Genomic DNA, 14,326 nt, shown 5'->3' on the forward strand with positions numbered 1-14,326 from the left:
CTTCTGTCACCGGGAGGTGGTTGTTCACTAAGTTCCCGCATGTTAAATTAAAATTGGGGTTTACACCTGATCGCATGCGGTGCATAGCAGAGTCATATAGGCCAGGGTTCTCAGCCGAGTTAGCTGATGTCAGCTGGAGCGACACTGGAGATACTATGATTGACCGTGGCGTCCCTTGGCTGGTGAGGGGACAACCAGCCAAGGCTCCCACTCCTGATCACTATACTGTAACATTCATGGTTGAGCATGCTCCTCGCACATGAAGAATGTCCACTTGGGTGAGGTACCAAAGAGCAAACGGCTTAAGGAGGGGAGAGAAACTGACTGAACAAGGAAGAACAAAATAAAAAACATTCTAGATTTAGTGAAGTCTTCCTTCTAAGGGTCCCTCACTGGAGTTTGGAGGCATGGTCAACTGTCTTAAAGGGACACTGTCTCCAAGGAAAAAACATTTTTGTTTGGGGAAGCGAAGAGAGCAGTATGTCACTTTCATTACTGGAACACCAAGTGTGAGTGAGGTAGTGATGCATTTTAACATCATTTACCTCAGTGTTAAATTTCCAAACAGAGAGAATTTGTCAAACACTTCTTCACGTGACTAGGTCCCTTTTAAAATTTGCACCCAGACGACGTATGAGGAGAGATTGTGTCGATTGGGCTTATACTCACTGGAGTTTAGAAGATTGAGAGGGGATCTCATTGAAACCTATAAAATTCTGTCAGGCCTGGACAGGCTAGATGCAGGAAGGATGTTCCCGATGGTCGGGGAGTCCAGAACCAGGGGTCATAGTCTTAAGGATAAGGGGTAAGCCATTTAGGACTGAAATGAGGAGGAATTTCTTCACCCAGAGTGGTGAACCTGTGGAATTCTCTGCCACAGAGGGCGGTGGAGGCCAGTTCATTAAATATATTCAAAAAAGAGTTGGATATATTTCTTAAGGCTAAAGGGATCAAGGGATATGGGGAGAAGGCAGGGACAGGGTACTGAATTTGGATGATCAGCCATGATCTCATTGAATGGCGGAGCAGGCTCGAAGGGCCGAATGGCCTACTCCTGCTCCTATCTTCTATGTTTAAAGGCCCTCCTATGCTTGCTTTTTGTTTTGTTTTGTTCTGGTCTTGGCAGAGCAACCTTTGTGCATCGTCCTCTTTTCTTTTTTTTGTTTTAAATTTATCGTTGGGTGCCAACCTGTATAGGCCTGCTGAGCTCCACTGCAACACGGAGGCCTGACCGTAAGAAGGCTGCAGCCACGTGGGACCGCTACCCACGCCGCCCTTGCGTGGCAAAAGGCGTTTGGTAGATTTGTCGACACATCATTGTACGGGCCTGCAGGTCAGGCTGCGTAAATTTAGGATTCGGCCAACAGAGAGAAAATTATATGTCTGCAGTCAGCTATCCTATTGTGATGTAAAAGTACATTTCTATCTCGATAAAAGTTGCCCCTTCCTCACTTGGGATGAGGTTGAGGGGCGAGCGGGTTCGTTTTGACTTTGAACAGGCGATTTCTGATCGACTGCCCGTTACACGTCTCTCCCGATTTTTATTGCCATTGACTTCCCTCGTCCAAAGACAAAATGACCCCCTAGCTGTTTTAATCCTTTACTCACATTTTGGCCCATTTCTGCAGCTCAGTTTTTCTCATTTACCCTTGTGTTGCACGCCAGTGTCTTTGCAATATATTTGATTGCACTTCTTTTCATCTCTGTTTCTATTTCTTGATTTGTTTTTGTTGTTAATAGTGTTATAACCCATAAAGTCTGGTCAGAAGTTAATAATTTTATAATCCTGTTTAATTGGTTGGCATATTGGAGAGCATGAAAATGTGCAGTCATATAGTTCGGATATGACATATGTCATTTTGTTGTTAGGATTATTTCAATGTTTATATTTATTTAGACAGAAAAGTTTTAGCAAAACCCTATATATTTGAAAATAAATGTACGAACACATTTTAGCAGAAAAATGGAAAGTCCTGTCGACTTGATCTTTAACCCTTTGGAAAGCATTCACAAGGGAAATTTAGCAGTCTCTGAAGGAGCTGGGATCAATCAATGGCTGATTATGTTCTCATTCTGTGCTGGATTGATCTTTTACTGAACTGATGATAACAGGCCTTTGACTGCTTCAAGAGGCAACCCGAGATGAGCTTTGACAGGATTGGTTGTGACAGGGATCAATCTGAAACCTGCTAAGTGGTGTGAAAGGCAGGCACCCCAAAGATCTGAGAAAGTTACTGAGATTCATTGGGATGCACTTGTGATGGTGAGTCTGCTCTTTCCCAAGAAGCCTTTTTTGTTTTTTCTCGAACTGTAACAGAGAACCAATATCAGAATTCAGCGGGACAACCGAGAAATCAGCAGATGCGGCCCTTGAACATTTGCAGTCGGTTGGAAACAAGAGAATGATTTCTTTATGTGGTAATGAGGGTGGCAAAAAAGAAAGTGGTAAGGCAGATCAATACAGGAATGACAGATTAGAACAGACACTTCATTTAAGGCAAAAAAAATACAGAAAACCACTCCCGTTTAATATGGTACCTTATCAGAATTTGCATCAAATTTTCTACTGCTTTTCAAAATTGCATTTGTGAAGTATTTTATGTGTCATAAAAGAAAAATATTGATTGAAAAGACATGCCTGTCACATGAGAGACAGCCATGCAGCAGACTATTTCAAAACACAGCCTTCCTAACGGATGTCACGATTACCTAGTCAAGTGTACCTGCCTCTGTTTGAGACTGGTATAAATGCTACAGTAGCATATTGAGCATTATCCCTATGAAAGCTCACTCCTTTGTCAGATGCTTCTTGCTGGTATGGAATCAATATGGGCTAAAAAGCGTGGCCTAGTCAGACACCTGAGCTGCCTCCAGGCAACAGGGGATAGCAACAGAACACTGGATATTTGCTTGCTCCTCTACACTTACATGGTCGGAGAGTAAATGTTGTGGTCCCTGAACGTACGGGAGGGGAGGGGCATCTTCGACTTCCATCCGAAACGGGCGCAAAGTCAGTACAGCGGCTATGCCACCTGCCCGTTCTTGTAGGCCTGAGTCCTGAACCATTTTAAGTACCGGCTGCCCCCGGTGCAGCTTGCCAAGCATTTACCCCAGTGAGTACGAAGCACCATAAAATGAGCTGCTTCTCCGTATCTAGAAAAGCAGTTGATCCTCTTGAAACCATGCATGTACACAGTAGGGAGCATCTTGATCGCACAGTGCAAACCCCCTCCACCTTGTTACATCTGTACCTGCCCTGGCCGTATATTCAACCATATCTACTCTTTCCCCCACCCCTGCCAATTTTTCAGTCTGCTTTGCATCCACTATTCTTCGTGCAACTTGTAAAGCGTTTTGTGACCTTTTTCTGTCTGAGGAGCAGTATAGAAATGTAAGTACAGTAGTTGTTAAACCAAACTCGCGGCTTCTATTGCTGACGTTTGATGCTATCCACTATGATGGGACTAAACTACAGTGAAGCCTCCTTTAGCCACCAGAGTTTTTGCAGAATAAAGCCTTGCACAAGACATCGGGGCTGAAATTGGTCTTCGGCGATGGTGCGAAACGAGTGATCGTGAATCGGCAGCCCATTTTACACCCGTCCCATTTTCTTCTCCATTGAAGCCAATCGAAAGTTAGGCGCGATGTAGAACAGGCTGCTGATTCGCTATTGTTCCTTTCATATTATCGCTGAAGGCCAATTTCATCCCCTTTGTTTATTGCGCAGATTCTTCAGTTACTTCTGTTTCGTTCCTTTTCTTCTTGAATATAACTACATAATATTTATTTTGTTATTTCTATTGTATTTGTCTTCATTCTCATACGGTATTACTGGACCATTTGTGGGGACATTTCTGGGTTTCTTTTCCCTTTTACTTTAGATCATTTTGAGTTTGCGTTTGGCTGCTGTAATTAGAGCGACCTAGCGCCCCATGTCCCAGAAAGTGTTTTCCCTCACCCTAATATCTGTGTAAAAATTCATAACCTGTCTAGGAAAGGAACAGCGAACCCTTTGCAGACTATCTATTTTATCCAGTGCTTTTACCAGATCCTCGTCATTTTTGGAAGGCAACAGAATAACACTTTAACTGCCAAACAAATTTATTAAGAAGTATCAAAGCAAATAAATAGTACCAGTAACCTAACATTTTTATAGTAGTTCTTGAGAATTGCCATCTCCTCATGCAGTAAAAAAAATACACTAGAACTCCTGTGATAAACTAAGATTTTCCTTACATCTTTTTCACACCATCTACAGAAGCTATCTAGCTTGACTGATCCTTTTTAAGAGGTTCCAGACAAACTCACTTTGAAGATTCTCTTCGAAGACTCCAGATTACTCACCCAATTTGAAAAATACAGGCTGGTATATACTTCGATTTTGGGACCAAGCAAAATGTAAATAGCTGCCTGTGAAATTCAAAAAGATCTGCCAATCGAACACATTTACACAAATCACACAGAATGGCTGCATTTAAATTGAACAGGGTGGCCCTTTCCAATCCCCACCCGTCTTCAGACAAACCAACTAATGGTTGAAACAAAGTATCGAGTTCAGTTGGGGGGGGGGGCGAGATTTGGACGCCATTGCGTCCTTTTTTCCAAGCGGGAAACGGGGGCAAAAAGAGCGGATTTTATGATGCTATGTAGGCATTTGGCCCCTTTCATATGTTAGTTTTAGGGCCCATTTCTGGAAATTCGCCTGCCCTGTGGAGCAGGCACTCGTGATTATCCACCAATTTCTATTGTCCATCGGGGGTGTCCCTATATTATGGCGAGCAGTGGAGGTTCCTCTGTGCCATATGTTGTGATAGTGGGAGATACAAGCCAGATTTGTAAAACTTGTCAATATTAGATGTGACAAAGTAACCTTGAGCAGATTGTATGCATCACAAAATATAGCTGTTGGCTTGTGCAACTGAAGCTGTTGGGTAATCTTGAAGTGCCAACGATTTTTAGACATCTGTTTGTTTAAGAATTTTGGTAGACCTTTCGCAACCTCATCGGGTTTTTGGAAGCAGACACAGACAGCATCGGCATCAAACTCGGAATAGCAGGGTTCTGCCCACAAGGCTCTGGATACCTGAGGTGTTTTTCCCATTGAAAACCCTAAATAGCACTCAATGATACAAACTCGAGCCCCTTGTTACAGATGATCAAATGCTCTGAGCTGCAAATGAAAGAACTTGCATTTAGATAGCACCTTTCACATTCTTGATGTCCCAAAGTGCCTCACAGCCAATTAATTACTTTTGAAGTGTAGTCGTTGTTGTAATGTAGGCAAACATGGCAGCCAATCTGTTCACCGCAAGCTCTCACAAATAGTAATGAGAGAAATGGTGAGGTAACTATTTTGGGGATTTGGTAGAGAATAACCAACCCAAAAGCTCTTTTTCAAATAGTGCCATGGGATTTTGACATCCACCTGAATAGGCAGAGAGGGCCTCAGTTTAACATTTCATCTGAAAGCTATGAGGAAAAATTGGATAGGCTGGGGTTGTTTTCTTTGGAACAGAGGAGGCTGAGGGGAGATTTAATTGAGTTGTGTAAAATTATGAGGGGCCTAGATAGAGTGGATAGGAAGGACTTATTTCCCATAGCAGAGGGGTAAATAAACAGGCGACATAGTTTTAAAGTAATGGGTAGAAGGATTAGAGGGGAAATGTTTTCACCCAGAGGGTGGTGGGGGTCTGAAACTCACTGCCTGAAAGGGTGGTAGAGCCAGAAACCCTCATCGCATTTAAGAAGTACTTGAATATGCACTTGAAGTGCCGTAACCTACAAGGCTACGCACCAAGAGCTGGAAAGTGGGATTAGGCTGGATAGCTCTTTCTTGGGCCAGTATAGACACGATGGGCTGAATGGCCTCCTTTTGTACTGTAAATTTCTATGAAAGACTTCAGTCTAGATTATGTGTTCAAGTCTCTGGGGTTGGGGTTTAGCTTGAACCCACAGCCTTCTGACTCAGACGAGGGTGCTACCACTGAGCTAAGGATGACACTGAAACAGTGACGTACACACAGGTTTCTCTCTCTCAAGTTGCATTTATATTGGGTTTACTGGGATGCTAGAGCCACTAACTCTTGATTGCAATCCTGCTGGGTTTGCTAAGACCAGATGCAGGGCAGACCTAGTTTTTTAAAAAGTTGCCAGGTCCTCCCAATGATTGATCTTAGCAATTCCAGCAAGCTTAGTCTGGGGTTGTTGCCACCTGCACAATACTGATATTGCGACCCTAGCAACCCACTAACCCCAATAATAAACCGAGCTTTTTTCCCCTGTCGGAAACTAGCTTCCTTTGCCTTCCTGTATTAAGATACTATTCCTGTTTTTCAAAAAAATTATTTCAATCCAGTTCCCAGTGGGCATGCACCCACAGCATAAAAAACTGCCTCTAAATCACTAATTTTCACTGGTTAGGCAATCTTCCTCAGACAATGCACAGACTAATTGATGTGGGTACTGGGAGAATTTGCACTGGTGCAGTAGGGGTGTTCTTCTGGGGTTGGTGCTGAGACACATTGGGCAGAGTAGAGGGAGCTTTACTCTGCATCTTAACTGTGCTTTACAATATTGGTGAGTTCATGACACTGACGCTAGGTGCTTTAAATGGGGAAGTGCTCAATCTTCAATCATCTGCCAACCTGATGAGGACAAAAACTTCACCAGGGAGAGAAAAGCAAGGATTTTTTGAAGATGCATGAATAGCATAGGCTGAAAACGGGCAAATGTGACACCTGAAATGCAAATTGATTGAAGCTATTCAAATCCAGATAAATCTCAGTTGATCCGATGAAACCCAGTAAGGATTGGGAACTGACTTTTGGAAACTGTTCCCAAGCAGAACCCTCACTGTGTTTTCCACATCGCTGAAATAATCGGAGGTTAGGATTTATCAAGAAATCTGAACAACATCATCATTATTATAAATCAGAACAAGTGTAAACAAATTTGCCTCGGGTACATCTCATGCAGGTGCTGATTGAGACCCATTCAGGCACATTGGCAGTATAATTGACAGCAAACTCTTTATTGGCCTCTGTCTTTTGTGGGATCAGCGTCACTCTTTGCAATCTAACCTTATTGCCTTAGCCAAGAGTAGGAAACGCAGTACGAGGGAAATCTGAGCACAAGTTTGTGCCTTGGAACTTTGTGGTGTAGCATTTCAATATAGACCCTCAACGGCACAATTTTTTAAAATCCTACCACTTTGTTATTTTCAAGGCTCATTTAATTTGACTTGCTGAGCTTCACCTGCGTGGAGAAGCTCATTCACACTGTGATCCTTGTATAGATATAGCTCCTAGAGCAGTATAAACTAGTGGCTATGTGGATTAATTCCACCTGCCCCACGTAGCATTAAATTGCCAATGCAACACATACATTAAGATTCTTGCAGAAAGGAACAGTTAGAGAAGCATCAGCCATTCGCATCAAACTGACTCAAATCTACCTCACCGTGTAGCCCATCTCTGAGGGCAAGGGGTCCGGTGTTTTACGTGGATACAGAGCCAAGGCTGACACAAACAGTGACACAGACACGGACGGGCAAGTCACTCTGTGCTGTCCACACGTGCCCAGGCTGGTTGATTCTGTTGTATTTTCCCTAAAAAAAAAAAAAAAAAAAATTTTTTTTAATTAACCCTTTTTTTCTCCGCTTGTTGGGGCATGGTTCCAGGTGTGCCACCTGTCCTCTTGTACCTCGCTTAGTGGCTATTCATTATGTGTGAATTTATGCAATGAGTGTGGCAGGCTGTTCAGAAATAAGGGGCATAACACCTGATCCTGTCATCGCCCAACATCCACCTGAAGGATTTGCTGCACCCACCTCCTCTCCAATCTTGCTGGGGTATGATTTACATGGGCATTGGGTGTATTTCAGTACTCTTACTCACTCACATGCACACACACACACACAAGATTTTCCTCTTCCCGTTTCCTAGCCCAGGAGTTTTAAAACCAATTGTAACACCACTAGCATGGCCTTGACTCAACACAGACCAGGGATCAAAACTATTGGACTGTGTGGCTCAGTTGCTCAGTGCATTTACCCACTTTGTCATCGAGGAGTTGTGAATTTAGTTTTAAATTGTATTGAAGAAAAGCCGGTGCATTTGAAAGGCTGCCAAGAAGAAAAGCCGGTGGCCAAAGAGTTAATTGGTCAAATGGTGTCAGTGTGTGAAGACTACTGAGGTGTTTTGCTCAGTTGTTACTTTGGACTTGCCAACATGAAGCAGGAAGGATATGAAGCCTCTTTAGTGATTTAATTGTAGACACGTTTCTGCGGTTGATCAAGAGCTTGGTTTTACAATAGTGATTGTGAACAACAAATAGTCTGAGGGGATCAATCATTGCATAATCGCTCTCGGCCTTCTCCTTCACTGCTGTTTATTTTCCAAGAGAACAGGGCTGGAGCAGCAAAAATCTTTAAAGCAACCCAGCTTTAAATTGAGCAGAAAATAGTCATCGACATATTTGTTAATATTACCTAAACCATTAGTCTGGATGGTTGGGCTGCTTCTTCAACAAGAGAAGTGTCATTAGGAGCATAAAACACTTTCAGTCCAGCTTGCCTGCTGTACATTTACAATTCCTAATAAATGTTCAAGTACCTGCATCTCAGGCTTTCCTTTTCCCATACATCCATTCACATTCTCCAGTGCTATACTTGACTTTACAGGCTGTTAGGGCAGGTTCTGGTCAATCTTTTTTCACATCCCACATTTCCCATAGTTTCCGGAGACTAAATTTCAGTAAAATTGAAAGACTTGTCACCAGAAACCCTTTATCACCCTTCACTTTCCAGTGATAGCACCTTGTTTTCAGCATCAAGTGCTCCTGATCAGGTATAAATGGGGTTGGGGTAGATGCAGGTCAATCTGTCTCTGCTCTTCAACAACCTGCATTATTTTCAAAATTAAAAGCGCCCCACTGCACCAGAGTGAATTCCTCTTTAAGAGATTGAGATTGCCAATTAGTGTGAAATTGTTTTCCGTTTTGCACTCTGGACCCTGCGCCGTCCTGGAGCTGGGTTCACTGTTCAAGAACTATATGGGCCCGAATGATTTTTTCATTAGTTTTGTCCACATCTTGGCATCAACGCAGGCACTCGGTATTCTGCAGGTCCAGTGCTGTCAGGCAAGATCTAACCGGTTTCAAAGTGGATGTTTTCTATTGACTTGGTCGCAGTCATTAACTGGTGATCATTAGCAGTCTGCTGTCCCCATTTGACTGTGACGGTGTTGGGAACTGTTGGCTGAAGTCTTGTACACGGGGAAATTAGCAACATCACTGCACGAGAACACTTTGCATTATAAGTTAAAATGAAAATATTTTATTTTTGATAACTATCGGACGTAAACGGAATTTTTCCCAAGATGCAAGGTCATTTGAAACGGCACAAGCGGATTTCCCATGTGTTTCGAAACGCTTTTTACAGTGTGGGGGTGGAGGGAGACCTAAGGGTTAATTTTCAACTTCGCTGCTTGGACGATGACCCTTTTTAAATGTAATGAAAACCGGTTTGGTTATATGGGGCGGGGGCTGATCTGCTCAGTCAGGTTACTGTCCAGGTGACGGAGTTGAAAATTAACCCCCCCCCCCCCCCCCCCCCCAAGTCAGCTGTACGTAAATAGTGTGAACAATCCCTGCTCCCTTATCCTAATGGCATCATAGACCCATGGAAATAAGTAAGCTGGCACTTGACATTTGCTCTCTCTAGCTACTTTCACACTGGCTTTCATTTAATTTGGATTCCAGTTACACTGCTAAATCCAGCGTCCTTACCCTGGCAGTTGGTTCTCCGACCCAGTTTTTGTGGCCCGAGGGTCTGGAACAAGACAGTCGGATTTAGCAGTGAAAACAACAGCAGATCTCCCAGAATCTGAAGGTCATGAGAGCAGCTTGCGGGGTTCTGTATAAAAGCAGAGGTCCGTGTGCAGATGGAGACCAGCTCCCCATTCTGAATGCAAGAGCAGGAGCGGCTTTGCTAGCCTGAAACTGGATGAAGCTAGGCGCAAATATATGAAAGCAACTTCAATAAGATGGAAGTGCGCAAAGCCTTCTGGGAACAGCATGCTACGAAGCAGCTCTCAGCAGATAGTGGGTGCGTCCCAGTGAGTAGAAAGCATCCACGTGTGAAATGATATCAAAGATTGGAGGAGTGTTGCGCTTTTTTTTTGAGAAACCTAGGTGAAGGGTTGAGCCTCATAATGCAGAACACAGTCAAAGTTGAGAAGCGTAGGGCAGAGGACGGGGAAGCCTGCACATGGTGTTGAACAAGCCGCAGTTCCCTTGTTCGAATGGCACCACAGACCCATAAAAATAAGGGGAGCTGTGTTTAATAATGTGAACACAGAGCAGGGCCCACGCATTTGCTCTCTGAGGCACAATATAAAAGTGAAGCCCAGTGCTTGTCACTCCAAGTATAAAAGGAGGCGAATGGCCTGGGTGACACCAAGCTAGGGTTTTTAAAACCTGTACATTGGAGGAGGAAAGGAAGGCCGAGGGAAATATTCGGCGATGCTGGAAAAGATTAATTTAGAGTAGGACTCAGTCTGACAAGTCTTGAATTTCAACACGTGTGGCTCTAGGAAGAATTAAAGTGAGATCCTAAGGGATGGAGCGCTCGGGGGAGAGAGAAATGATAAAGTTCAAGTGGGTGATTATAAAAATGAGACACTGGGTTAAATATGAGTTCATAGAGCAGTTTGTTTCTGTCTGCTTTGCATATTGCTGTCTTTTTCACTGTTGCTCCATTAAATCCAACAGAATTCTCTTTAAGAGGGGAGTGGAATATTTAAGTGCCGATTTTGGTTAATAACCCCTAAGTGCTTGGTAGTCCTGGTCCCATATTGTGGTGTCATGCAGCTTTAAATGAGGCTGATCATTCTGTTTGTGAACGTTGCACAGCTGCGAGGTGAAAGAAATGACATCTCGTTGCTCTGTTATTAAAGGGAAACACGGCGAAGACACTGAGAATGTCAACTGTATCACACAGAGAAATTAATTGCCAAACTTTTCATCAACTGAATAGGACTAAATATAGTGGCAGTATTTGTTTTGACTCTCTTGGCAGCTAAAAATGAAATAAATTATACTGGATGTCATCAGTTTAAACCCATTCGAATCTGATGATGCTGCACCTCACTGAATGGTGATCAGAATGGGGTATTGTTGAGTAACAGCTCTGCTGAAGGTGCTCCTGACATATATTTGTATTGTGTATTGAAGTGGCCATATTGCTGTGTTTCAGGATGGTGATTATATTATTGTTCACTATGAAAAATCCAAGCTTTTAGCCTTGTGGGTGTCTGCCTTGCCTGCTCTGTTACCAAGCTGTGCAGGCTATAAGGTCCCCGGTTTGAAACCTTCGCCTGTGCTCTGTTAGCTGAACCCAGCGGGATGGCGCTACAATTGGTCTCGCCGCCCATTGGGAAAGGGGGGGGGGGGGGTGTGGCGGGGGGAAGAAAATCAGCCCGGGCTTTCGCTCCTGATTGCAGTCCAGCGACCTCTGCATGCCAGGCGAGAACAGCATTTCAGCTTTGATGGGCCTGGCTCACACTGTCTAGGCCCACATGTGAAGAATAGCTACCCATGTGAGATGCTGGAGGGAACGATGTCCCCTGTGGAGCCGTGCCCAGCAAGCATCGAGGCCTTCAGCAGAGGAATAAGGTAATGGTGTGACTGGAGGAGAAAACCCAAACGCTAAAAGGCTGCAGACTCGGTGTCTGATCATTGCGTGCTCCAAGCCTGTGCAGACTTTTTTGTTGCCATGTTTTAAGTAGAAGTATTTCTTTCGCTGCAGGCACCCCAGAGCTGAGTCCGTGTGAGCGGAAGGAGCTGGAAACCAAGTTGAAGGAGAGGGAGGAGTTTCTAATGCCCATATACCACCAGGTTGCTGTGAAGTTTGCTGACCTTCATGACACTCCAGGCCGCATGCAAGAAAAGGGGGTCATTACGGTGAGTGATCTAATCCATTCCACTTGCTCTATTTTTAGCAGTCCCTTTTTGAATACAGAGTGGCCCATCCAGTCGCACCACCTGCAGGCCAACATTTACAAGATTGCTGTCAGTCATTCGCAAGACTAGTCACAATAGTGGGAGTCCGACTGTTCTCTTGTGGTATGGTCCCCTTCTGGTTGCAGTAAATTGAAAGTCGAGTCTAATGCATGTCGGCATGCAGATTGTAAAAAGGGCATCTTACTGAAGGTGCATGGTTTGCCTCGGATCAATTAGGCAATATAATTAAATAGGTCAGGTTCCAGGCATGACCTGGGGAGCTACTTGGAAGGAGACTGTAAACCATCTTCAACATTCAGCCATGTTCATTATAGTTGCTACGGTTCGACCTGCCAGAGGGTTGAAATTTGGAGATCTACAGTCTAGCTGATGGGAACGGAGGGACAGAACAGCAGGGATTCTGCTTGGGTGTTGCTCAGCGACCGCCCCCCACCACACCACCACCCCCCCCCCCCCCCCTTTCCCTCCACCATCATCTCCCTTGCTACAGGCTGATTACAGCGTGGCCTTAACTGAGGCTGTGAATTAATTCTGAAATCACGCTTGCCGTTATCTTTTTAAATGTAGTTTGTAGAAATGCTGATTGCTTAGACCTTAGCATGTGTCGGAAAATCTAGGACAAGACCAACAAAAAGTAACTAAAGAAAAAGCCAGCCAGCTGAAATGCCTCTAAGAATGTTTTAGTGTTGGCATGCTCCTGCCTGAGCTGCTTTATATTATTTATTGGTTCCACTCCAGTCAAATACAAGACCGCTTCAGTTTAATTAATAAATTGTCACTTGGATCTTATCAATAATGTGTAACATGCGGCATTTGAAATGGAGCCAGCACCAATTTGAGGAATCGGGTTGCTCTGTTCCACTGACTCAAACTAGCTTCTCGAAAAAGTTAATAGGAATAATAAAATGCTTTGGTCAGCATTTCTATGTACAGGTGTATCTCAACTCATTTGATCATTGTAAAAGTGAGCTGAAATCTAAACCACAGTGTTTTTCCAAGTTTTAAAGGCCATCGTGAGAAAATTATTAGGAAGTGTTAATGATCAAATAATTAGACCTCCAACATGCGCTGGGTCATCAGATGACGCTGAGGAATGGATTACTTGGGCTGAGCATTGAAAACCTAACTGCTTGGATCAGGATCATGCTCTTAACTTCGAACTCTTCATTCAGACACACTTGAGATTTGATGAAGCACACTGGAATTTTCGAGTCTGATGAGAATTCAGATTGTGGAAAGTAGAATATGTTATGGTTTCTTGTTTAATGACAGGATATCTTGGATTGGCCGACATCACGTACGTTCTTCTACTGGCGTCTGCGCAGACTGCTCCTGGAAGACACCGTGAAGATGATGATCCTGGACGCAAACTCGGAGCTGACTGATGGACAGATTCAGGCAATGCTGAGGCGCTGGTTCGTGGAGGCTGAAGGTGCCGTGAAGGTAGGTTTTTGGGGAGCTGTGACTTAACGCTTGTACTATCTGTTTGTGCAATGCTACTCTAGTAGCATTGCACAATGTGACTGATGGAGTTTGAGGAGAGCCAGCCGAAGACGCACAGAGGTACTGAGCGTTAATTGATCTTGCCCCCCCCCCCCCCGTGACTAAGTGCCTGAGGTGAGGTGAATGTCTCGATAGTGCTGCTACGTGGTTGGTGAAATAGCTTGGTCACCTGCCGAATCCTACAGCCCTTCGTGTTATCAGTGTAGTCCGTACAGTTTAAAACTTTTATATTTTACAAGATCTAGTCCAGCAGGTCTGCAAATTGTGTCCTAAATCAGCTGAAAATCAAATCATCAGCACTCGAGAGGCAGCAAAGGATCACGCGCCTGTGTAACAGGGAGGAAAACAACTCGCATTTCCATAGTGCTCATTACACACAGACACAAACCTTGGATTGCTCTGCAGGGTGGTAGATGAGCGTCTGAAGCAATCAAAAGCAAAGGCAGCAGAAACCCTGTTTGTGCACGTATACAGAGTTTCCACTACACTTGCGACAAAGTTACGGCGGCGAAGTAGGAACAGCTCCAAGGAGATTCCTGGCAACGGTCTGCGAGGAGAGACTTGAGGAGGCCTTTGAAGGCAGAGGGGAAAGGTGGCAAGGCACTGGAGGGAGCTTTGGAGGGTGGGACCAGGCAGATGGAGCGGAGGGGTGAGGAACAAGTAGTAAACTGACAGACCGTGCAGAAAAAGCAATTGACCACTATATGGAGCGTGTTGCCTGCCTATAACCCCTTATAGGCCAGTGAGAGGGGAGAATACCTTTACTTTGTGGAAAATAGGCAATATAAGACCAAAAATAAAT

General features: G+C 44.2%; 1 protein-coding gene across 2 annotated transcripts in view; it reads left to right on the forward strand.

Moving 5' to 3' along the window:
- acaca (acetyl-CoA carboxylase alpha) overlaps window positions 1-14,326 on the forward strand; it is a 284,054-nt gene that overhangs the window by 255,990 nt on the left and 13,738 nt on the right. For both annotated transcript variants that reach the window (XM_085965017.1, XM_085965018.1), the window contains 2 exons: window positions 11,807-11,961; window positions 13,294-13,464. In XM_085965017.1, the coding sequence (XP_085821143.1) occupies window positions 11,807-11,961; window positions 13,294-13,464 (326 nt within the window). The remainder of the gene's footprint in view (window positions 1-11,806; window positions 11,962-13,293; window positions 13,465-14,326) is intronic.

Source organism: Somniosus microcephalus, chromosome 22, assembly GCF_052327205.1.
Source record: "Somniosus microcephalus isolate GS21.2 chromosome 22, FLI_Smic_1.0, whole genome shotgun sequence".
NCBI classification, from domain to species: domain Eukaryota; kingdom Metazoa; phylum Chordata; class Chondrichthyes; order Squaliformes; family Somniosidae; genus Somniosus; species Somniosus microcephalus.